The sequence below is a fragment of the Triplophysa rosa genome, linkage group LG10, assembly GCF_024868665.1.
Source record: "Triplophysa rosa linkage group LG10, Trosa_1v2, whole genome shotgun sequence".
Classification (NCBI taxonomy): Eukaryota; Metazoa; Chordata; class Actinopteri; order Cypriniformes; family Nemacheilidae; genus Triplophysa; species Triplophysa rosa.
The window spans coordinates 13860918-13886776 of NC_079899.1; the positions used below are offsets into that span (position 1 = coordinate 13860918).

General features: G+C 37.8%; 1 protein-coding gene and 1 long non-coding RNA gene across 4 annotated transcripts in view; one reads left to right on the plus strand and one right to left on the minus strand.

Annotated features, from left to right (window-relative positions):
- Nucleotides 1-1108: 1108 nt before the first annotated feature.
- On the minus strand, nucleotides 1109-5535 carry LOC130560663 (uncharacterized). 3 transcript variants are annotated; one of them, XR_008963729.1, is made up of 4 exons: nucleotides 5068-5149; nucleotides 4307-4402; nucleotides 4125-4206; nucleotides 1109-1919 (listed from the first exon to the last, which is right to left on the minus strand). It is a non-coding gene; the product is annotated as an uncharacterized LOC130560663 (long non-coding RNA). The 3 variants fall into 3 exon arrangements; XR_008963727.1 differs by lacking the exon at nucleotides 5068-5149 and having other exon boundaries at nucleotides 1110-1919; nucleotides 4307-4626; XR_008963728.1 differs by lacking the exons at nucleotides 1109-1919; nucleotides 5068-5149 and adding an exon at nucleotides 5420-5535 and having other exon boundaries at nucleotides 4080-4206.
- Nucleotides 5350-25859, plus strand: part of sh3yl1 (SH3 and SYLF domain containing 1) — a 28540-nt gene continuing 8030 nt past the window's right edge. The window contains exons 1-9 of the mRNA XM_057344615.1: nucleotides 5350-5504; nucleotides 17879-17989; nucleotides 18822-18935; nucleotides 19761-19825; nucleotides 20746-20858; nucleotides 22239-22367; nucleotides 22516-22672; nucleotides 23764-23836; nucleotides 24596-24658. Of these exons, the coding sequence (XP_057200598.1) occupies nucleotide 5504; nucleotides 17879-17989; nucleotides 18822-18935; nucleotides 19761-19825; nucleotides 20746-20858; nucleotides 22239-22367; nucleotides 22516-22672; nucleotides 23764-23836; nucleotides 24596-24658 (826 nt within the window). The 5' untranslated portion in view covers nucleotides 5350-5503. The remainder of the gene's footprint in view (nucleotides 5505-17878; nucleotides 17990-18821; nucleotides 18936-19760; nucleotides 19826-20745; nucleotides 20859-22238; nucleotides 22368-22515; nucleotides 22673-23763; nucleotides 23837-24595; nucleotides 24659-25859) is intronic.

Consider the following 25859-nt stretch of genomic DNA (forward strand, 5'->3'; position numbering starts at 1 on the left):
TCACTGTTTTATTCACCTGACCTACGCTCCTGTCACTGTTTTATTCACCTGCCTCGCGACCAGTCCTGTTTTACTGCGCCTGCCTCGCGACCAGTCGCTGTTTTACGTGCCTGCCAGGAGACCAGTCACTCCTGCTTCGCTGCCTGTCACTGTTTAAGGTCCCTGCCTGTAGCGCGATGATGTTATAACACGCATGCGCACTTTTGTATTTTGACAACGAATGCGCCATATAGTATTTTCTTTAAGAGCTTTTTTACACAGCGTTTAAAGTCTTATTTTTATGTTGTTTATGCTATTTATTTCGCTGTGTTATCATCCTTGCGTTCATCACTTTGGGCTGCTTTCCTGTATTAAAATATGATATATAAATACGGTTTCCTTAAAGCTAAATGTATTAGATAAAAATTATAAAACCAATTACTACATAAAATTTGTTTAAAGTGCTTAATATCATTTCAACATGTTTGGTGGTGTACACAGCCAGTATGGAAAAAAAACCTTTAATAGCAAGCAAAAGTATATTACAAATGTTATATACATGTAATGTTTAAAAAAGTATATATATTTATTGTGTTTGACTATCTTAGTCCCCCCAGTGAATCTCAGCAACTTCCCCCACAGGGTGTATTTATTTGAAATTACAGTCAAGTTATTTATATTGTTACAGCAGTAACATACAATGATACTATAATATTTTACATGTCTTACACAGAGGCGGATTAACCATATGGGCAATTGGGCAGTGCCCAGGGGCACCAAGACTTTAGGGGCACCAAATAAACCCGCGATACAAAATATTTTTTTATAAATGTACATAAGCACTTGATTTTTAAGACCTAAGTCACGCATCTGCGCTAAATAGGCGTGGCACCATGTACGGGAATAACCCCACTTTCGATAAAAATGGTTCTGTCCTCCGCACTTTTTCGACACACCTCCGCCAAACATTCCCGCCCATGTTATCTGGTTAGTTACATAGATTTGAGTGAATTAACATTCAGCCAATCACAAGTGACTGTATGAGGCAGTCGTCTTTCGTGTACACTTTAATCTTCAAACAGATGGAAGCGGGAACGATGCAGAGCGCATTGTTGTAGCAGCGACTAAAAATGCGGGGATTAGCACTGATTAATAAACTCAACTCAACTCTCAACTCAACTTTATTTATATAGCGCTTTTACAATTTTCATTGTTACAAAGCAGCTGTACATGAGACACATTGACTACAAGCAAAACAATCAAAGTTGTACCTGCAAAAACAAGAAAAGGTTGAAAACACAGAAGACAGACACACCCACACACAAAACACTCCACACACACAACACGCACCAACACACACAGACACAGAGACACACACACACACACACACACACACACGTACGTACACAGACAAGTACGCACACACACACACGCTCAGTGAGAGCACACATTTAGGATAAAGGAGAGAGAAGCACAGGTCAAATATAACAGATAATAAATTCCTATATGCAATATTAATTAAGTAAAACTTTAAGATTCTAAAGCAGCCCCCCCGGTCAGGCAGATAGTGCAAAAACAGTATGCAAACGGTGGCGAGGAACCCAAAACTCTAATCGAGAAAAAAAAACCTCAGGAGAACCCAGGCCCAACCAGGGGATTCCAGTTCCCCTCTGGCAAAAGCTGCTGCCTCTGCACAAGCTCCAGAGAACTTGCACAACAAGGCTAAATAAAATAAATAAACTTAATAATAAAATAAATTATAGTTTAAGATTATCATTAATAATCTAATAGCATTTGAAATTTTGTGGTGAAGACATGTCAAGAGACCGCGTCCTTCTTTATCCAGCTCTATCATCTCAGCTCTTGTCAGGTCCCCACTTCCCATTCTCCGCTCTACCATCAGGTCAGGCCATGAACTGCATCCTGCTCGCTGTGGTAACCTTGGAACAATGAGACAAGACTGGCTGAGAGTAGAGTACTGTTCTGTACTCTTTGATGCAACAAGTACATCAGTTGTGTTTTTGGTTCCGGTTGATCTAACTAATGCAGCCTAAACCCTCTAGAAGATTTATATTATGGAAGAGTAGTGTATGCAAGATTAAAAAGATGCGTCTTTAGTCTAGATTTAAACTGACAGAGTGTGTCTGCCTCCCGGACAGTGCAGGGAAGACTATTCCAAAGTTTAGGCGCTAGATAGGAAAAGGATCTACCACCTGCACTTGATTTTGAAATTCTAGGTATTACCAACTGACAGGACGCCTGAGAGCGTAATGCACGTGAAGGACTGTAATACAAAAGGAGTTCATTCAAGTACTGAGGAGCTAAACCATGTAAGGCTTTATAGGTAATAAGCAAGATTTTAAAGTTAACGCGATGCTTTATAGGTAACCAGTGCAAGGTTGACAGAACCGGGCTAATATGTTCATACTTTTTTGTACGTGTAAGAACTCGAGCTGCCGCGTTTTGGACCAATTGGAGTTTTTGTAATAAGCCTGCAGGGCAACCACCTAACAACCTTCATTACGTCAACTTTATTATATAGCATAATTACTTCTTGTCACGAGATGTACTAGCATATGACTAGTAGCATAATTTTAATGTGAAAAACGCAATTAAGGTGTCGACTGCAAAGACAGATACTACGAATAAACGCCATCTCTGACTGATTTTACTCTGTGAACATCTCGTCAATAGATTGACAGACATACATGTATTCTATCGTAGTTGTAGTACTATATTCTATAGAACAATGTTGAATAATACGCACGATTGTCCAATACAGTGAACACTTCCGTTGTTTGTCCGACAGTTGCAGTAACTACATAACAGAGTATATGATACATCAGATGTACATAGTCGTACATGAGAATAACGCCATGTTATAGATGCCGATAACTGTATGCTAGATACAGTACGACGTGGTGTTTATAGGAACTATACGCGCTCAACTAGTTTAAGAGTCCAGTAATATCTTGGCTGTGGTTACTTATTAGATAAGTGAGCAAGCTTTGAATCGAGTTACGGTGCATATCAGTCGCACTATTACGCAAGTCTTAAGTTCGCATAGTCTCTAAGTATCTCTGTATTTATAAGTGTGTATAGTTTGCATGAGCTATGCTATATCTGGAGTCAAATAAGATGTTGTCGATAATGTATGCTAATAGTACGTGGAGGTAAGGCCACTATTTAAGTCCAAACCTGGGTTTAAAGTGAAATGAAGAACGTCGGTGTCATCACTATAGCAATCAATTCATATGTGTCCTTTTTAGTGGAGACACTTTTATCGAGTACTTATGTGATCGTTTAGTAAGAAGAATATACACATACTGTGCTTAAAAAGACGTTTGAATAGCTGTTAGCAGTTAAAATAGTAACAATAACGTTTCATGTATTTTTATGAATAACCTTGCTATACATTGTAATCTGGTGAATGCCACTTTGGTGAATTAAAGTCCCAATGTCCTGAAAATCTGTACATTGTTCCATTGTCCCCCTAATGTGAATACATACAAACTATCTGTGTGTGTGTGTGTGTGTGTGTGTGTCCCTGTACCCCCACTTTGTGGCACGCACAACATTTACACCTGTTAAAAAAATGTTAGTGATTTTTTTCACTACATCAAAACCTGAAATGTAACATTACAACAGAAAGCAGGTGCCCCTTAACTACAGTAGGCCTAATTGTTAAAAATGCTTGATGAAAAGAGTTGTTTTTTGTGTTCTATTCTACAAAAGTGTCATGTTAATGTGTAATTCTTGTAAAATAGTATATTGTAAATTGCTGAGTTTCATTCTTATAAAATCTTTTAATATATAAATCTTTTAATGAGTGGATTCTTGCGTGTGGGTAGGTGGGTTGATGGGGGGCACCTCTGGGGCTGTTGCCCAGGGGCACCATGAGGTCTAATAATCCTCTCTGGTCTTACATAACATTTTACATATGTAACATGAAACCTATTTATGAAATCCCATCTCCTCAAAAAGGGTTGGGAAAAGATTCTTGCTGACGTTCAATTAGAACCATGGTGGATTAGTACATTGCACCCTGTAAAAGCACACTTCAGTGTTAAGTAGTACACTTAAATAAGCATTCATTAATAATAATGTTAGCCAGAAAGGAATAACAACAGAAAAGGAAGACTTACTCCAAAGAAATGTTTGACTGTAATGCCATTTCTCCCTGGTACCTGTGAAAGCCCTCAGTCTTGTGGAGAATAATGAGGTTACCTTTTTGAAAAATATTGGACAGTTTTAAATTGTGCAAAGTGCATTAAATGCCATTGTCCTATTTATTGTGTAGAAGTGTTAACAGTATCATTATGTTTACCTCAGGGGTCATAACGTCCAGAATGTAGGACGTATTCTCCATGGAATCTCTAGCCAGTTGTGTGACTTCATACACTCTTTCTATTATTGCCTCTGTCTGTTAAAAAGCAATCATTTTAATAATTGTACATATATTAGTCTGCTAACATGTACTATATATTTGAAGTCTGCCAACATGTAAAACATTATTAATAAAGCAAATGCACAAACATGTCATTGTAGAAAGGGTATCAAAAGGCAAATAATAGGCAGTGTAACATGCGAATAAAACTGCGACGGGTTGCGTGACAGGTGAATAAAACAGTGACTGGTCGCGAGGCAAGCACGCCTTAACTTAACAGCAGATACTTCGTCCGCGAGCACATCGCACGGTAAAAACACGAACTGTCGGATGCAGGCACCGAAACAGCGCACTCTGTCATCCCGAGACAACTACCAAGTGTAACTAATAAAAACAGTACAGTGCACACGGCGTATACAGTCCCGTACACATGCGAATAACAACACTGTGACATAGGCTCAACGCAGTTTAGAATTAAAACATCGACATGGCTCCCGACGGCAGGCACGGTAAAACCCAGCGATTACTCCCTGCATCTGCCGCCATGGTAAGCACGTTAAAATCACGACGCGTCGTCCGGACGATAGCAGCACGCAAAACACAGCGACTGGTCGCGAGGCAGGCACGTAAAACAGTGACAGGAAGAGAGGCAGGAGTGACGGGTCGCGAGGCAGGTGCCACCTGACACGCAAAGATTTTACCCCTACTGTGCATTTCTCCTGACTTCACTGAACACCTGCGCTGTGCTCGAGCATAATGTGCTCGAGTGCGCGCTAGGGGTCCTGATGGTTTTGCTAAACGTCATTTTCCCTTGTTGTGTCCCATTGTTGCCTGAATCAAAAAGGCGCACTAAAACCTTTCATTGCTTAGGGCTTTAAATGCGTATACGTTTGTAAAATGTGCTGCTTTGTCCACGGGTTTATTTAAAATACTGAGAAGTAATCCTTTCATATTTCGATTCGTTTGGTTTAATTATTCCACGGGTCCTTTAAGGCTCAAGTAAACAGATTTGGCAGGTGTATATCGGAAGTGTACACTATCATTTTAACTTACCTGCGCTAGGTGAGAGTGCTTAAAAGTCAACTCGAAACTCCGAGAAGACTCCGATACTGGTGAATAAAGAGCGGTTTTGACCAAAGTAAGTAGAAAAGTCGGCTTTTCCTTTTCCTCTATATCTGTAACGTTAACCCAGCTTGTTATCCAGTCGATTCATTTCCCCGAAGTGGGCGGAAACGTTCAAACGTACAATGGGCTACTACTATTTTGTACGTTTATAGTTTAAAGTCATATTCTTATTTTGTCTCCGTTTTTCTGACAAGCACAGGTAACGTAAAACATCATGTTAATAACCAAGTTAAAGCGTGAGATCACACGTTCATTATTAAGTATGCCATCTGTCATGTGAGTGTTTCTGTTTGAGCCTTAAAGACTTTTGTAAGATTTATATGGAGGTTCATTCAGATTTCTATATGGTAACTATGGTATTCCAAACTGATGTAATATTTGCAGTAAGCTTGCTATTCAGAAATGTGCTGCACTTGACAAGGGCATTTGTTTTTGGTTTGCATTTACATTAAGGTGTGTGACAGTAGCTGATACCAGCTTCGGATGACGTACTGTGTTTCCTGCATGCCCTCACGTGATGATGATGAACATAATAATACAGTTCCTTGGTATTTTTCCACAAAATAAATTAGTTTATCCTTCTGTGGTAAAGTATCTCCACATTACTTTCAAGCAGAAACAGCTTTCACAACTTGTCATGATATGGAGAGTTTTACTACATTCCATTAGCTTTGTAACATGCATGTTGAGCAAGACATGGAATGACTAGGAGCTTTTGCCAAACGTGTTTACAAACTGATTTGAGAAAACTGATGTCCACCATTGCTAATATGTGGTTAAATAACACATACCTTATTTACAGAATACATGTCAGAATCTTACCATTTGCATCCATTGTAGCTTGTCCACCTGTATGATCCCTTACTAGTATCTTTCTGATCATTTTAAAGTTACTTAAAGGAATAGTTCACACAAAATTGAAAATCGTCTCATAATTTATTCACCCTCGTGTCATCTCAGAATGATTCTTTGGTTGAACACGAACAAATATTTGTCATTAGTGTTATCTTTTTATATTGCACTCAAATGATGAGGCTTTAAAAAATATAAACATCCTTCATTAAAGTAACTAGGCTGCAGCTATCGATTCTTTTACTAATTGAGTATTCTACTGATTTTCCATCGATTAATCGGGTATTCGGATAATAAGTACTTTTTCTTTATTAAAAAGCAATACTAAATGTACAAGAGAAAATAAGACAGGTCTCTTAAAATGAGTAAAACAACTAATTTGTTTCCTTTTTAGAACAATTAAAGTTGTTATTGCTGAAATTGCATACATTAATATCTGTGAAAACTAAACCCATTTAGTACATCCCATTGCCATATTAAATTCAAAATGCAATATAATACAAATATATAAATAAGAAACATGAATGAAAATAGAAAGAATAATTTCAAAGGTAAACGACTAACTTCAGCTTATGCATGATGCATTTAGTTTATCTAAATTAGTTTTAGTTTCTTTTTTTTACTATTAAATACTAATATATAGCCTATGACTTTTATTTTGGCAGGTTGTCGGAAGATGCTTATTTTTTTAGTATGTCTGTTTCTTCACTCAAACAATAAAATGTTTGTGACATAAACTCTCAGAGCAACTCTGGAGGTGAAGTTCATGTCCTCATTCAGCGCAGACGCAGACAAATTTATGAGCATCACGCGTGTAGCACGTTAAACTGTGCAGTTCATTCACGCAGACACCCAGAACAGCCAGATGACACGTGTAAATAACAGGATTCGGCGTCCACAAGTCCGCATCTAGTTTTATGGACTCAATGCAGCCGGAAAACAAGTTTCACTTGCAAAATAGACAAAAACTAAGTAAAATAGCAGTTCACCATTTCAATAAGCTATCAGTTATTTATCAGCATGAGACATACGTGTGAGCGTGTGAAAAGACTAAAATGCGTGTGTCTCACGGTGAATGCATGAGACTTGAGAGCCCTGTAACATGAATAGAGTTTAGCGGGCTGTGCGTCAGTAATAACGGTCCGTGGGGAAACGCAGTGCTCCGTGTGTACTGTAGTTAAATGGATTAAACAAAGCTTCGAGGCAACAAAATTTGCCTCGATGATTTTTTGTATTCGAGTTACTCGAGAAATCGTTTCAGCCCTAAAAGTAACTCAAACGACTCAAACGTGTTTGACTTCAGTATTTTAGTTTACTCTTGTGGAACTTTGAGTGCTTTTCCACCATCGTCCCGAATCGTTCTCGTTGCTTAATCGTTCCACTCGTGTCGATCCATGCCAGCCAGTACGTAAATGGTTTCATTTTCCACCGCAGGGCTGATAACGGAAATGTCTAGAATGTAAACACAAACGCTGCCTTGCTAACACAAGAGACTGAGCTATAACGCCTCTGTGCGCATTCAATAGCACTATTCAGCACAGTTAGACAACCGTGCCGAAAATTCCGAGTCGAGAACGGTTTGTAATCGTGCCGTGTCGAACCAGGCTCACGTGGAAACATCACTGTAACCGTTTCAGACTGTGCTTAGAACGATTCGGTGCGATGGTGGAAAAGCGCTCTCTGACTGATGTCATAAGCCACCATTCCGCCTGTGGCACTGCATGAATTTTGAACTTATTTAGCGAAACTGAAAATGTGACCAGTTGTCATATGCATGTTTTGAGACACAAAATTAACTAGTCAGATTTGTGCCCGGTTTCATAGACAAGGTTTAAGACTAGTCCCTGACTAAGAGGAATGTTTGAGCTCTCTTAACTGAAATAACTTGCCCTGAAACATCTTAAAATATGTCACTGGCAATGTTTTGGCAAGTTTTTTCTAAAGCATTTTTCTAAAAGCAACTTCAATATTCCCTTTAACTAAGGCCTAGTCCTGGCTTAAGCTAAACCTTGTTCATTATTTTCTCTCACAAACGCATCATAATCATAAATAATATGAGAATTTTGTGTAAACTGTTTCTTTAACGATGATTCTCGAACCTGGGTGAAGTTGTTTATCTGAACTGTTAAAACTGCCCCACTGTAAGTGTCAGCTGCAGTATAGAATTCAACTTCTCAAATTAATCCTGTGTCAAAATTTAAATTGGCTCTCATCACAGCAGTTGTTTGCGCTCTCTCTCCGAATCAATGCTGCATCCATAATTTTTCATTATCTCCAACTACAAATTAAGATATAATTGCCCTGTCCCAACTATTTGCATTTTATATGCTTTATTTTGCTCATCTTAATCAGTTATTTGCTAATTACAGACTAATATATCCTGTAGATCTGCGTAAGCAGTAATTATTTGTACAGTAGTAATCAGAAAAATTGTATTCTCATTGTTACGCTTGATATGACAGCTGCATTTATTAGTTTACCTCCTCTGTATGACAGCACAGGTTTTTCAGGCCTGAGGAAACAGGAGTGGAAAACAATATCCGCCATTATTACCTGGGGACACCCTACTGGGCTCCATTAAAAAAAGCTGTGTTGCTACCGTTCCACGTCAGTTTTGTGGGAATATTACTGTTAATTATACGTATATGTAAGTTTATATAACGGCTAGTTCCAGTCCTCTAACCTGATTGGCCAGGTAGTGATGCTATCAAGATATTGATGTATAGTGGAATGGCTGGCGTTCCATCATGTATCAGTGATGATTATCAACAAGCAAGTGATGTTGTGCTGAATATCAGCATTGTTGCATTGTTGCCTTTGTGATATTGCTTAATTTTAAAGTACACATTATTTTTGTTTTTCAAATGTTCTGATAAGATGTGTATTACACAGTATATAAGAGAACTTAAAAAAAGCCACATACATGCTTCAGTTAAAAGTTCAGGGCCCGGTTTCATAAACTGCTTAGACTAGTCTTACAAGTTAGTTACCTAATTTTTTTTCTTCAAGACTGGTCATAACTTTAAGTCAGTTACATAAAAAAGTAGATTGGTCTTATTGAAATAAGAAAAGTAAGACTGATTCGTCCTAACTCATTGCTAGTCTGTGAGAATAGCTGTTAAGACACAGTCTTAACTTAGCGGCTATGTTTATGCAACTGGCCCCAGGTGTCATGACCGCTTTTTGTGACTATGAATGTTTGAATTCACATTTCTCAGTGTGATGTATTTTTTTATTAATACATTCTTTTTTTCCCACCACAAACACATGTATTAAAGCTGCAGGCGGATAGCAGAGAAACAGGGGATTCTTGTACCACAAAGGAATGAATCAGAAAAAGACCCAAGGCTCATATTAATTGCTCAGCTGACATCTGACAGTAGGGTCTCAAATGGTGCATGATCGGCTGCAGTGTATGTGGAGCACGTACGAGAAACGGTCTGCTTCACAGATGCCATCTCTTGCCTCTCCTTTATTGTCATGTAAATAGTTTGACATAACATTTCCAACTAATGTTTGTCATATTGTGTATGTTAAAATCCTTTTAAGTTGACTGTAATCGATTTATTGAGTAATGGGAAAGTCTGTTTATGGAAGCCCACCTTGCACTAGTTAACGATTCTTTAACCTTCATACTTTTCTGGTATATTTTTTATTTAATAAACAAATTATAGATGTTCTTCCAGAGTAACCCAGAAAAATGTTCTTAATAGCTACATGTCTAACAGGTCTCAAGACAGAAAGCATTCAGACAGCAGTCGGCTTCAAACAATATGCTTTTGTTCCTATAATTTACACATTCATAAATACTTAATCTTACTGTACCTACATCAACAATGTTTTGCTAATATCAGTAAGTTAATGATCACGACAGAAAGATAGTACTGTACTGTATTTTAACTGTCAGCAGCGTGCAGCTGAAGAAGTTTAACCATAGGAAATGATTTATGATTTATCGGCTATGATATATCGGCCTAAATTTTATTATCGGCAGATATGATAACATTAAAAATAACCATTTATTGGCCGATACAGATATGGCCGATAAGTTATCGTGCATCCCTAACTTAAAGGAGCTGTATGTAATAATTTTACTGTATTAAATCAAAACAATACCTTAATATGTTCGTAGACATTTAGAAAACATGCTAAGTTCATTTATTGGTTGGTCCAAAAAACAATGCTATAATGCTAAATGTGCTTTCCATGCCGGAATGTCTGTTTTGTTTTGGTCCGTGTGACCCCGTCCACTGACGATTTACCCACTAGTGTATTTCGACAGCTCGGTTGTCAGTTGGCAACAATCACTGCATATTGCAGCAAACAAACGATCTGGGTCAGAGCAGATTCCACCGCCTCGATGTGGATTGGTGCATCCCACAGGTGTGTCAAGTAGGACTGACAAGCCGGTTAACCAATGGGAAAGATCAAGGGCCGAATTAAGGTGGTCAGGGGCCCTTAGGCTGGATTCACATCTTTTCCGCACGCATATTCGTTATTTTAAATGTAGACGCGCGGCAGCCGCACGGAAATAGGGGGCGACGCGGTCGCGACAAGCATGCGGTGCCAAGCGCTCTTTTTTTCATCGAGATGAAAAAATCTCAACTTTTCAGAAAGGCACAAGCGCACCGCAGGTCATGTGACAAGAACCAACCAGCCAATATACTGTAGACAAGCTCAGTGAAGATGGAGACACAGATGATCACAGCATAACTAAATCTAGTAGCAGAGTTATTGCAAGGTATTTTCAGTGCATATAATCCATATATCCTTTGTTTATACATCCTCGTCTCAACGGCTATCGTGGCCCGTGGTTGCTTAGCGACGACAGACGCCAGTAGAGCGCAAAGTCCAGGCACTTTGGAAAAAAAGGAGAACGCAGTACAGCTCGTGTTTTCCGCGCGGTTTTAGACGCGAAATGTGAATCAGGCCTTAGGTGGCTTTCAGGTGCCTTTCACGCTTGCAGTTTAGTTCAGAACGTGGCACGGTTTGCATGAAAAATCGCTAATGTAAAAGCTGTCACGCGAACTCAGGTGCGCACCAGGATGCCGAACCCTGCTCATGCGGCATGCGCTTTAGCCGATTACAATGTATTTACTTCAAAAAAACACATGTAAGTGAGGATAGCGTTGGTAATTTACCTTGGATCTGAGCAAGAGTGAGCCTGCATTGTTTTGCGCTTTGCGAGTGGAATCAGAGCATCAAATGAATGGTAATACGAAGCTTCCATATTTAAAAATAGTCTTGATAAATAGACTGTTTGCAAACAGCAGAAAGCTCTGTAAGTGAACACACAGTAAGACCAGTGCTCCGACCGAAATCACCTTCTTCCATACTATATAGGAGGCGAAAATGAGTATGAGTCATGAGTAGTATGTCCGAAACCTCAGTATGCGATTTCGGACGCAGCGCAAGTGTTGTTTACTCTGTGCTGCGCATAATAGCATCAAGTGAATAAAAAACACAATATATTGACCAGTATTCTGTTTACTATCATGTGTCATGCATGTTCGTAATGACGTAAGATGAATGCAAACACACCAGGGTTCGATAGAATCAAGCTGAGACACAAACCAACGCTGCGAGGGGCGTCGGGAACAATCGCACTCGGATACACACACATTGAGACAACAAATACTACAGTGTTTCCTCTGCATTCCTGGTTACTTTGCATCGGCAAACACCACGAGAGCGCAAGCTCCAGTTTTATACAAGTATAAGCGAAATATGAACGACCCCTAGAAACGCCTCGTTGGATTGTACTTTCTTTCGGACATTTAGCCGCTATGCTGTCTAGTGATAGCAGTGATGTATATGAAAATGATTGACATGATTTCACCAGCAGCTGATTGGACAGATGTGACCCAAATCCAATCACCGGCTTATGTTTTGTTATATTTCTTATAGGCCAATGAGAGTGTATTTTTTGTTTGTGCTGAAGTAAATTTAAAATAAAAAATCTGACCAATCAGAGGCCCCTAAACAGGTGGGGCCCCTAGGCTGCAGCCTAGGCAAGCCTGTGCTTTAATTCGCGCCTAGGCACGATCCTAAAGAGCGACAGGCAGAGAGAGGAAAACAAAACAGCACTGCACAAACAATTTTCCCACACACAATATTTGGCAAGTAACAACATATTTCTAAAATTGCTGGCAAAAATCTAACTTAAATAGCACATTTACAAAAAATAATTAAACCTGTCAACTGTACCTTAACTTTTATTTCTTAAGGTTTAATTGTGCTAAAACATCTTAATCTAGGTCGCTTCAGCTACTGTGCATGCACACAGTCTGGCAAGTGCTTTATGAAAGCTATGCCTCAGAGAATCTTCAGACTTTATCGATTGACAATTGGCTCTTTTTACTGTGAGACGGGACTTCCTTTGCTGGAGCGGCCATATTGAGCGTTGCATTCCCTCACCGTCCATTGTAACTATTATCTTCGGTAATGAGTCTCATAAAGCTTGTATTGATAAGTTCAGTTAACTTAGTGTTTAAGTAGACTACTTAAATAAAGTTCACTTGAAGGGACAGTTCACATAAAAATACAAATTCTGCCTTCATTTACTCACTCTCGAGTTGTTCCAAATCTGTATAAATTTCTTTGTTCCGATAAACTCAGAGAAAGAAATTTTGAAGAATGCTTGTAACCAAACAGTTCTCGGACACCATTGACTACCATAGTAGGAAAATCTACAGTGGTAATCAAAAGTGCCCCAGAAGTGTTTGCTTCCCTGCATTCTTCAAAATATCTTATTTTGTGTTCAACAAAACAAAAAAAAGTATAAAGCAATTTTTTATACTATAGTCAGCGGTGGACAAGAACTGTTTGGTCACAAACATTCTTCCAAATATCTTTCTCTGTGTTCATCAGAACAAAGAAATTTATACAGATTTGGAACAATTTGAGGGTGAGTAAATGATGACAGATTTTTTATTTTTGGGTGAACTATCCCTTAAACCTGGTTCAGATTACAGGATTCTCGGCCAGAATTTACCCCGATTTCCCCTCCCGAGAATCTTTGAAAAAATCGGGTCCAGAACCTCGATCGGGTGCGAGATTCGGCCCAGATTATCACGTAATGTGAGGCGTTCACAGATCGAATCTTACACCTCCCGATCTGCTCCGAGAGAGATCGGGGCCGCCCCGATCATATCAAACATGTTTGATATTTAGGATTTTAAATCGGGGTGATGACGTTGGTACTTTCGCAACAGCCAATGAGAGGCACATCTGCAAGGTGACTGACAGACCTTTAAAAATGTCAACCGCGAAAGCTCCTGCAAGGGTACGTTGGACAGCGGAGATGGAAGAACAACTTGTGGCAACAGCATGATTGTCTATATAATGTATCCTCCAAAACACACCACAACCGCACAGATAAGGAAAAGAGCTGGGGAGAAGTCGCGTCGGTTTTAAATGTACCGGGTAAGTTAACTGCTAACGCGCAGCTTGTAGTTTCGTTCAACAGATTGTTATTTGGCTATAGGCACAGATAACATGCGTTTATGTGTTTGTTTTTAGGCTGTATCTTATAATCACATTGGCATTGATCTTTATTCTCGGCAGCAACTATTTTTTTTCTTCCGTTATTTATTAACATTAAATTTAAGCGGCTCGCCCAAAGCACAGTCATAACTTCAGCGCTAGCAAAAAGCATTATAGCACCCCCTGCTCAAAATACGTTCCAGCGGCTTTGGACAGACAGACAGAGAATCATTCAGAGAGCGACAGAGACGTTACACAACCGTTGCCAGGTGAGATCACGTGAAATTAACTTTGCGATGTCCCTTTGTTTACTTCTGTTTCCCGGTGAGATGACGTAAGAGGCGTCCTCTGGTATGATAATCTTAATATTATCCTGTAGTTTGGGTGTCTTAGAATGTCTTTTGATGTGCAATTATGAAATAAAAAAACTTCCAATCAAACTTTCTAAATTTTTATTTTTGCACTTGCTACCTTTAGGCTTATTTATAAACACAACTTTACGCCCCAACGTTTTCTTATCTGGACATTTCACATTCATAAATGCAAGTTTACAAAGGGCAAACCTATTTTTGTAGTGCTTGAAAAAGAGATTCAAATGTAGATGTGATGTCAACATCTAAAAATAGTAAACCCATTAAAACGGTTACTATTAGCTCCTTTTACAAAACTGCATATCCTATGGATATGTAAAATATGTGTAATTTAGTTGTACACTGATGAGTGTGAGCTTGTTTAAGATTTTAAATAAGAGAATCTGTCAAGATTCTCTTATGTGTGTGCTGCAACCAGAATTTTTAATCTTTCCGAATTTTAAAACTCCTGTAGTCTGAGCCAGATTTAAGATTTTAAATAAGAGAATCTGTTAAGATTCTCCTTATGTGTGTGCTGCAACCAGAATTTGAAATCTGTCAGGATTTTAAAACTCCTGTAGTCTGAGCCAGGCTTTAAAGTGAACTGTCTCTCTAACTTGGTGCTTATGTACTGTACATGTAGATGGAACTTAAATTGTTAAATTCATTAAACTTGTTTGTATACTGTGCTGATGGACATGGATTATTAAAAATTCTTTATGACTGACATTTTGTCAATCATTGAATTAGCTTGCTTCTCCACAAAAATACACAGTAAACAGCATTTGCAGTGCATTTTCATTACAATGTATGGAGCGATGTGTTTCATGAACATGGTTTATACATGCCGAAGCAAACTCTATGTGAACAGTGACCTTACTATGACCTTTTATTAACATCTAGCTTAAAGGGATAGTTCACCCAAAAATGAAAACCAAACAGATTTCATCCCCCATTGACTCCCATATTATTTATTTTCCCTGCTACGGCAGTAAATGGGGGATGAGATCTGTTTGGTTCTTTCAAAAAAATGTATACAGGTTTGAAACAACTTGAGGGTGAGAAATGATGACAGAATTTTCATTTTTTTGGTGAACTATCGCTTTAAGTCAGAAATATCAGCAATAACTTCTAAATATTAATATCTGTACTGTACTGTAACTGTAATATCTTCTAAAAGCTTTTAAATGTGGAGAAGTGCGACTAGAAATTAATTTGTAAGACATGATGGCAATGTGTGTTTTACAATATCTCAGTTATAAAACGGATTTGTTGGAATCTGTATAATATCTGTAGTAAACTTACGCTCAGTGCTTCTGTCAGATGAGATGACTACACCTCCAAGGCTGGCAAAAGTGTTTGTTTGTTTGTTTGTTTTCACCTAGCACGCCGGATATCTTAAAGAGACATTGCTCAGTGTTTACTAATGTGCTTTAAAACCACGTCATGAGATCAGGTTGGACTTCATGTGATGACTCACGCAGACATTCTTTTCTGATGCGGATTTGGCAGAATGTCTGATGGATGAGATGTCATTTGACACAAGTTGCTTACGTAAAGTTTTATTTACGTTAACTACAATCGACAGATCAGTTTTCAAGCACGTTGTACTGTACATCAAGAGCCGTATGACAAATGCGAGGAGAATTTACAGCATTGGGGAAACAAGGGAGGGGTGTTTCCAGCCACAGGCTGGCATTTAAGGCTACGATGTATGTGTGTGAATGAGCGATTATAATAACCAAACTGTATTTTATTAAGACATTTTTTATGAGGCCGGTCTTTATGACTTTGCTTAAGGGTCCAGTCATACAAAGTTCCAATGCACTTTTACACGCCGTGTGTTTATTTTTCACGCTCTGTTATTAATGGTGCAGTGTTTACATGTTTCTTAAAATAAATGATGGTCGGAACTGCACTTTAAATGTTTTGTATGAGGATAAAAACAGAACATGACGTCTTACTTTTTATTTTGGAAATGATTGTGAATTGTGAATGACAGTGAATCAATTCTTTGTTAGTCATCTTCATGTGATGTTCTGAATTTGGGATAGTATTTGACCTGGGAATACAGGGTCTGATAGAATAACTGTGTTTATATTTGTTATTATTATTTCATTAGTGCCTGTTAGGGCGAATTTGCTAAGAACAAACCCCTTATTTCAAGTAACTTTCTGGACCATTTGTGATGTGTGCTGTTACTGTACATCACAATCAGAAAGCAGATAAATTTGGGGTTGGGCCCTTGGGACTTGGGCCGGTACCACCTAGCAACAACTTGAACATAAGCTGCATTGCAGCATGTAAACAATGTGCATTGTTTTGGGGTAATGATTGGGAAAGTCAGTCTTTTTGTGAATGTATCGAACCGTGTGGAGTGCATATTGAGTTGCTATACATGAGGACAGAAGTCCTGGCTGTCCTGTTATCAATATAAATGGATTGAAGCAGGTGTTTCCCTGGTGCACAAGAGAATTGTCCTGTCAAAATGTGGCTGGTTTTGCAAGAATTCTTCTACTGGAAAGACTGCGTTAAACGTGACGTGTACAAGAACCTCACTGAATAAACCGCAGAAAGGGAGCTCCTGCCAAAAGCAATTCAATTCATCCCACAATATTCCGTTTATTGAGAGTAAGGTGTTCATTTATGTCGCAAAATGAGGGTGTGGTAGTTTAAAAAAATACTTTTATAGCTTTTGTTTTGACTTTTGTTTGGATATATTTGACGAATGTACGTTTTCTTTCTGTTGATTGTCAACCAATAAAAAAAAGAAATTGCGATGAGGGCAGCAGAGTTCTATACAGTTGTACTTTCCTCACTTTTGTTGTTTACTGAGTTCCTTTACATATTTGCTTATTTCATTCGTAGGCATTAAAGGGATAGTTCACCCAAAAATAGTTATGTCATCTTTTATTCAGCCTCATATTGTTCAAAACCTCTACATGACAAAAGAAGATATTTTGAGAAATGTCCATACAAAGGAAATAATGTTCTTCAAAATATCTTCTTTTGTGTTCTGCAAAAGAAAGAAAGTCATGCAGGTTTTGAACCAAAATAAGGGTTTGTAAATGTCTAAATATTTGGTTGAACTTTCCCTTTAAAGCATTATCTCTGACAGTCTCTTTTAGTGTCACAGTTGGGAAGTCCCCCTGGACTGCCTTATTTAAATAAATATAAAGGTGAGGTTCGGGTGGAACAGTGTCGCATGTAAGCGATTCAAAGGTGCTTACTCTAGCATTGTGATTGTTCGGATGAAACAAACGCGCTCCTCCCGAACTTTTGCTTACAATTATGTCTGATATAATTAGAGCAATTATCTATGGTGACATAAACAGCCTATTTGTTCATGCTGACATTTGACGCGTTACTGACAAAGTTAACAATTTGTCACACTAAGATGGGAAAAGATGGTTAACTAGACAAATAAATCATTGTGGTGATGACATACCCGGTGTGTCAGCTGTATAACAGGCATCTTAAAATAGCCTACATCCTTGAAATAATTTTGAGGTTTGTAAGATATTGCGTGGTTATTGCAACGCAGATGCCACGAGAGAATGGCTTGTGCTTACTAGAATTGAAAGCCTTCAGGGAGACGCGCGTCATCTGACGTTTTAGGATGCTGCAGTGTGACGTAGTGCACTACATACTGTACAAGCACGTGTGTCTAAATCATGTTTCCTCTGGTGTTTATTTTTAGTGAATAACCCGATACCAACAAACCTCAAGTCTGAGGCCAAGAAGGCCGCTAAGATTCTCAGAGAGTTCACTGAAATATCCAACAGAATGGGACCTGACAAACTTATCCCAGGTAACTTTTGCTAATTTTATATTTTGTAATTCAACACTCATACAGTTTTGATGTGTAGCTTAAAGGTCCAGTGTATGACATTTAGCAGCATCTAGGGGTGAGGTTGCAAATCGCAACCTAATCGCAACCTCACCACTAGACGGCTCACTCCACCGCTACCCCCCCTTTCGAAGCACTACAGAAGCTGACACAGAACTAAGACGTCGTCACGTTTTCGCTTGTTTGCCGAAGGAGAAAACATATTTACGAAACACATTCTGTAGAGCAGTTTGTCTGTTTAGGGCTACTGTAGAAACAACATGGTGAATTCCACGCAAGGGGACCCGCTATTTAGAATAGCTCATTCTAAAGTAATAAAAACATAACGCGTCGTTATTTAAGGTCTTTATACACCTCTGAACACATTGTTATTTATATTATATTGCATTTTGTCAATAGATCCTCCAAAAAATTACAAACTGGGCCTTTAAGTGTCTAATACGTTTTATCTCATGCTTTAGTTGCATTGCCTGATTTAATTGTTGCAGTAACTGCACTGGTGGTAGACACATAATTGCTTAAAGACTGATATCATCTATCTACATGACATGACAGTATTTCAGTCGATCCATTGCCAAGTATCTGTTCATGCACGTCGTCGACAAGTGACATGAATACATTCACACAGTGACTTCATATCTGTGCAGCCTGTGCACAGATCAACTCCGGCTACCTGTTTCATCTCGCGTTCCCAGTTTCTAAGTGCAAGATGGATTTTAAAACAGCTTGTGCAATTGTAATATTTTGGGTCCTATCTGCTTTTGTTTTTGTCTTTTCCACAATGTGAAACCAGCCCATGTCATTGCCAAGGCTCAGGGTCTGGCCATCTTGTCCGTTGTTAAAGCGGGTTTTATGATCACAGCGAGGGGCGGTAGTGGGATAGTTATCGGACGACTCGCTGATCAAAGTAAGTGGATTTTATTGACCTCATTGCTGACTTCAACATATTGACATTTACCGCAGAATAGATTTGCTTGCTTAGTTCATGTAATTGTAAGCATTTATTGTTTTGCGTAAATATACGCAGTTTAAGTTCTCTTTTTGTTGAAACCAAAACTATTATGATGCAATAGAGCAATTAGAGTAATTAGGGAAGTTTGAAGGGTTTGAAATGATGGATGTGTGCAACACATTTAGCAACTTGGCAACATTTAAAACTGAACGAACAAAACACCCCTAAGGGTCATTTAGAGCCTTTTGTTTCTACACTGTTTTACCCTTATGAGTTATGAGATTATTTTAATCAAAAAATATTTTTTAATACAAAGTCTGGTGCTGTATATGTTGGTGTAAAAAGGAAGATATTTGAGTAAATTACAAATTGTATGTTTTGAAAAGAACCTTTTAAATCAGGGCAGCGCTTTTTATATTGTTTTTATATAGTCATATAATATTATGTAATATATTGGCATGTGTTTACGTAAACAACACAGTGAAGGAGATACAGGAAAATAAAATTGAGTACGTATAAAATGAGTGAGTAAATAAAAATAAAAGCAATGTGAAAATAGTAATTAAGAGAGTAAATAAAATGAATAACACAAAGAAACACAACTGAGGAGTGAGAAGATCAAAATATAAATGTAAACATTTTGAATTAAAAATTGAACAGGAGTTTCCAAGTAAAGTTTTTTTTATTATTTAAAATGCAGAATTATTTTCTTTCTTCAAATTGAATGTAAAAATGAAGTCAGTTCAACCTTGTAACTTTTTTCTGCTGTTCTTTCTAAAGGATGGTCTGCTCCTTCAGCCATTGGTATAGCTGGACTCGGCGGAGGATTTGAGATCGGCCTGGAGGTGAGTTCTGGTGCATTCTCTGTTTTTACACACAGTTAGAATGGCACTTTACTCTCAAAATATCTTTCAGTTAATAGTAATTGAATATAAGGTAATGATAAAATAGTTTTTGACATGCCAGAATATATGGCACGGTTTGCCCTTGCCCTAAGAGTTATTGTTTATCGAGCAAACGTACCTTAACATATCCCTTGTTTTTTAATAGAACCTCCTTTATAGATATGTTAACATAAGATAATATGATAAGATGCATTTTTTCCTAAATTATAGGCGAGTTAAAAACCGAATTGTCATCTGTTTAGTTAGAGACTAAACATATATAGCTCAGGCACTGGCTTCATTATTTCTCTATGTGTAAAATGGATCCACAGGTCTCCGAGACAGGAAATCACAGTTCATGTGTCCAGTTAAGGTCATTTGTCAGAAGGCAGAGAAGTTCCACTTTGTTTTTCACTGACCTTGAGAACTAGTGCGGATGAGTCATTTGTGTACAGAGCGCTTGTGCGTCTTGACAGTCCTGATTAATTTCTGGAACAGCCTTCAGGCTCAGTGGTTAGCGCTGTACTGTCTGTCTTTCATTAAATAGCAACACACCTGATAAGTAGAAAAGGAATACAGTTAGCATTGATTTTATCTTTAAGTATAAAGCCAAGGCATGTGAAACTGTCCATGTTGAATTGACTTAAATGCAAGTGGCTTCTGCATTCTGAATAAACAGAAATAAAACAAGATTATTGTTTTTCTATGTCACTATTCAAATAAGGAAATTTGTAACATTGAATTTATAACTTGTTTTTATTAAAGTTCAGATTATTTTTGCAGATTTTGTGCATTAAAGCACAAAAAACCCACTTTGAAACATTTTCAGATTATGCTGGGATAACATCTCGGTTTCAGCTCTCATTTTCTTTTTTCACCAGGCATCAGATTTTGTCATCATCTTGAATGAGAGGAGAGCTGTGGATGCATTCAGTAAAGGGGGAAATCTCACACTGGGAGGGAATTTCACTGTGGCTGTTGGCCCTGTTGGCAGGTATGTGTGATGACATCATAGCGCAACAGCCTGTTGCCAGGGGGCAGTAGAGAGGGCAGATTTGAACATTTTAGTGTTATTATACTCCGATTGTAATAGTGTGTGATGCTCCAATACTTAAAATAAATGATGCAGTGAAATGTTCCTGTAGCTCATTTGCTAGGGCATTATGTTATAAGGCACAATGTGCTTGATCCTCAGGGAGCATACAGAAAAAAAAGTACCGTAGATGAACTGTAAGATGTTTTGGTTAAAAAGCTGATAAAACTATAAATGTAAACTAGGGATTCCTGTTATGCATGGTTTGAGCTGAAGAAAAATCGTGGGTGTCATTTTTGCCAATTTTAAGAATCTGTTTTCGTGCTAGTGAGGGTTAGGGGTGGGTTTTCACATCATACAGATTCATACAAATTATCCACCTTGTAAAATAGTTACGAATTCCTGTTAGATCAGGCTAAATTCACCTCTGTATTGTGATAGCTCATAATAAAAGTACATTATGATTAAAAACTGAGCATCTTATCAATAGACTAGAAAAATGGAACTATCGAAACAAGAACTGTGGAGCTTGTTCACTTCACAAAGGATGTTTTGTTTAATTTCTACAAAAAAGCTGTACAAAACTATAACAGACTGGTTCAGATTTTACCAGCAAAAATAGAGTCATTCAAAAGACAGAATTCAGACAGAAGCACGAGCGTGCATGCAGAATACTGTGAGAATTACACATAATGACAGGTGTCCATACTGTACATTAGGAGCTATTGAGAAGTGTTTTTAATGATAGCTGTATTGTTATAAAGTAAATGTGTGATTGTGCTCTTTATTCACAGATTCTGCTGTGTTTGTGCTTGTGTGGAAAAGAATAGCTTTATGTTCTCACTGAATTAATTGTTGTTTATAGATCTCACCAGAATAAAACTGTAAGCAATATTGTCTGCTGCTGTACAGTAGCTTTGAAAACTAGAAAGTAACATTCCATTTAATGTTTGGTATGTTTGATTTGTTGGTTTGGATTAGATCAAAGTTGGATTTGGTTTAGCGGAGGCAATTATTGGGTGTAAGAGCTTATGTGAAATTTGTCCTTTTTTCAATCGAACATTCTGCTAGGATACAAATTCTACACTTCACAATTACAACTGTATGAAATTATTTTAAACAAAATATAAGAAAAACTAGTTTGGAAAATCAAAATATTTTAGAATGATTTGTTTTCACACCAGTGACAGTTAAGGGGTTGAGGGGTGGGGCTTTATTATGTAGAAAATGAACATGATCATGAACATTACAAGACCCCCCCCAATTTTTTTTTAAATTATATAATCAAATATTTATATACATATAGAAAATATAGTCTATCTGACTAAGCATTTTTTACAGGAATTTGGAGGCAGACGTGGCGTTACGGAGCACAGCGGCCGTTTACTCCTATTGCAAATCACGGGGCCTCTACGCCGGCGTGTCTCTCGTCGGCTCTTACCTCATCGAACGCAAAGACACCAACCGAAAGTAAGTACGTCATAATGTCATCTGTTAAAAAAAGTTTAAGTCACACCTTGACCAACCTTTCTTTTTCATTGTGTATGTGATTTCAATATTCAAGTTGTATTTATATTTTAGTTTCAATATCCAACGGAAGCTTTACTTTCTTTATTAGGTTCTACGGGCAGGAGATTCGTGCTTCTGCTATTCTGAATGGAGATGTGGAGCCACCACCCGAAGCACATGACCTGTACAGCATTTTGGAGGACTACAGAGAAAGATATGCCACCGAATGGCAGAGCAAAAACATGAGGCCCACGATGAACAAGCAGGTTAATGTCTGTGTTTTACTACCAGGCTCTATTTTACAGTTTCATTTTTATTATCTCATTTTAAAACTTAAATGTCTTAGACTTATAGGCAGTCATTTATTCACCCTCATGTCATTGAACGCCTGTAAGACTCTTTCTTCTTTAAAAGAAGATATTTTGTGAAATTCACAGTGGATTTGTGTTCAGTGGAAGTCAATAGTACCAACGTTCTTTAAAATATATTCTTTTTTGTTCTGGAGAAGAAAGAAGGTCATGCAAATTTGGAATGACATGAGGGTGAATAAATGATGAAAGAATTTTCATTTGTGGGCGAACTTTCACAAAGAAACCTAAACCCCTCAATTACTTTTTGCTTATACTGTGCAGGTTATTTATCTTTGCGCTCTGTTGAAACTATTCAATTTGAATGACTACATCAATCAACGTTTTTAAAAATCGTTTACTTTACATAACAATAAAACGTTTTATTATATTTACTGATACATTTTTTTGTTTAGACAAATCATTTACTGTAAGTCAGTTATACAAGAAGCACACAGGAAACTCCCTAGTGAAAAATAATAAGGTACAAGCAAGTATGCATCAGGATGAAAGGATGAATAAATTACACCTAAATAAAACACGGGAGGTATAATCCGCTGACATGGTGTTTCGGCACTTTATTGGATGGCTACTATAAATCATACTGCCATAAAACACTGCGCATGACAGTAATATATGCCTGCCACTCTTCACATCATATTTTTAGATGTTATATTTTAGTTAGTGGGGCGATGTGGAAAAGCAAACATGAAAATAAAACAACATGGCTTTGGTAACCTGAAAAAAGGGCTGGCCATTGTAACCAGTATGTCGTTTAATCATTTACATTCATTTATTTAAGTGAAGCTTAATATATGTTTACACAGTTTTTACACTGCTCCATGTTGTGGATGAAATACAGTGAAACGGTTACTTTATCAACGAAATGCAGCTTCTTTGAAGCAAACACTCAAAGGTTTTTATGGCTTCAGTGCCGGTCTCTGTTCATCTAGCTCACTTGGCGAGAGACAAGCCTGTTGATATATATTTGGGTGTTTCTGTTTTCACAGATGAGTTCAGCACCAGCTCGACCGAAGCCCCCCACACAGAGAGCTGCCTCCTCTTACACACCCAGGCCAGAGGGTAAGACACTCCGTGGCCTCTCATATCTGCACTCTTGAAATCTTTTACAGGAGAAATATGCCGACAGACTCGGGGTCAACAGCTTAATCCAGCCAGTAGTTCAGACTCTTGAGTCAAAATTTTCACTGACTCCGAAAACATACAGCCGTGGAAAGAATGAAGAGACCACTCCTGGTTTTGTTTTTATTCAGCATTTCTAGATGTATTGTGGCCATTTCACTCCAGTGTCTGTTGAATTTCAACAAAAGCAAAACTCAAGCTAAACGAAAAAAAATCAAGCTTGTTCCAGGAAAAAATTTTTTTGAACGTTCCTAAGATACATGTCAAAACATTAGTAATGTGTTGTTTAAACATGAATATGAACTTGTTTTCTTTACAGTATTCAAGATATGCAAACTTTGCACCTTTTATGTCTTTTTGTCCCGTTTTAATTTTCTGGAAATAAATGCAAATAAAAAAACAATAGGAATTTAGTTTCATTAGATGAAACAAAAATGACAATTTTACATAAACACATACCTGTAAATTTAGAAAAACTGAAAATAGTTTTGAAGCGGACTCTTCATTTTTCCATTGCAGTATTTGTATGTTTCAGAAAACTATATTTATTCTCATTAAACATTACCTTAACATTATCTTATAATAACAATAGGTTGAACTATATTTACACAAACCGTTTTTTTTGGCATTTGGTATGAATGTCTTTTAAAGTGCTTCATTTATGGTTGATGTGTTGATAAAAGCTCATTTTTTTCACAGCTTCTCGAGCTGTGAAGCCTTCCCTCTACCCAGATTTAAACAGCTGGGATACGGAAAGCTCAGGTAGGTGAAGTTCAGCGTGGACAGTTTAAACTGAAAGATGTTTGCTCTGAGGATTCTGTAATTACAAGATTCACACACAGCTACACTATGAAATCATATGTTTAACTTTTATGCAAGTATGCTTTTCTTAAGTAAGCAACCTTGTTCCTATTGTAAATAAGTCGCTTGTCTGTGACAAATTTGAATAAGATGACAGAAGGGGATTTGACTGTATGTTTTGCGTGCCACCTCGCGCGTTCAAGCATATTGTCAAGCGAAATATCTTAACAAAAGAAATCGTTTCTTGTTGTATTTGATGATCACACACAACAAGAATTGCCACAGAGAGACAGTGTAGCCACGCATATCAATCGACATTGATAAATTATAAAGTGGATTAAAACTTCTACGGTAGATTAGCGACGGTTAATTAAATCACAGAAATGCATGAAAAGAAACACGCGATACTGTGTGAGATCCTTTGAGCAGCTCAGAGTCTGAGGGCTGATTTGTGTTCTCCTCAATTCAACTACAATAACAGTCCCATTTATTTTCATTTGGCTCCTAAAGGCCCGTGTTTAAAATTGAATTATGGGGATTAGACAAAAAAACGCACAACGGCATGGCTTCGCCTGCCCCGATTCGGAGAAAGCCGATCTGACTGGATGGGAAGATATCAAAAGAAGCCGCGAACTGCAGACTGGATGTTTTCCCATTTCTGTCCACTCAGGAAAGGCCTGTGTGCTCTTTGCCATGTCAGAAGTCAGCAGGACGACAGACACATTCTTTCCCACAGACAACTTGACAGTGTCATCCGTGAGGGGAGAGATTTCAAAAAAGCTTTTGCTAATAGATGGTGTGTGGATTCTGAATTCAGTATGGTTCTGTTAGCCTTGCAAGGCTTTCTCTTTTTGGCAGTGGTGTAAAGTATTGGAGTAAATGTACTTAGTTACTTTACTTAAGTATCTTTTTGGCTACTTTGTAGTTGTACTGAGTATTAAAGATATTAGCAACTTTTACTCTCTACTTAACTACATTTTTGAACAAGTATATGTACTCTTTACTCCACTACATTTGTAATGACTAATGCAATTACACATTACATTTTGCATGACACCTATCTTATAATTAATATTGCCATTCACAGGGCAATGAAGGTACTACAATCTTGTGGATTTTGCCATAACTTACAAAAACTTGTCAACATGGCTTCTTTATATGA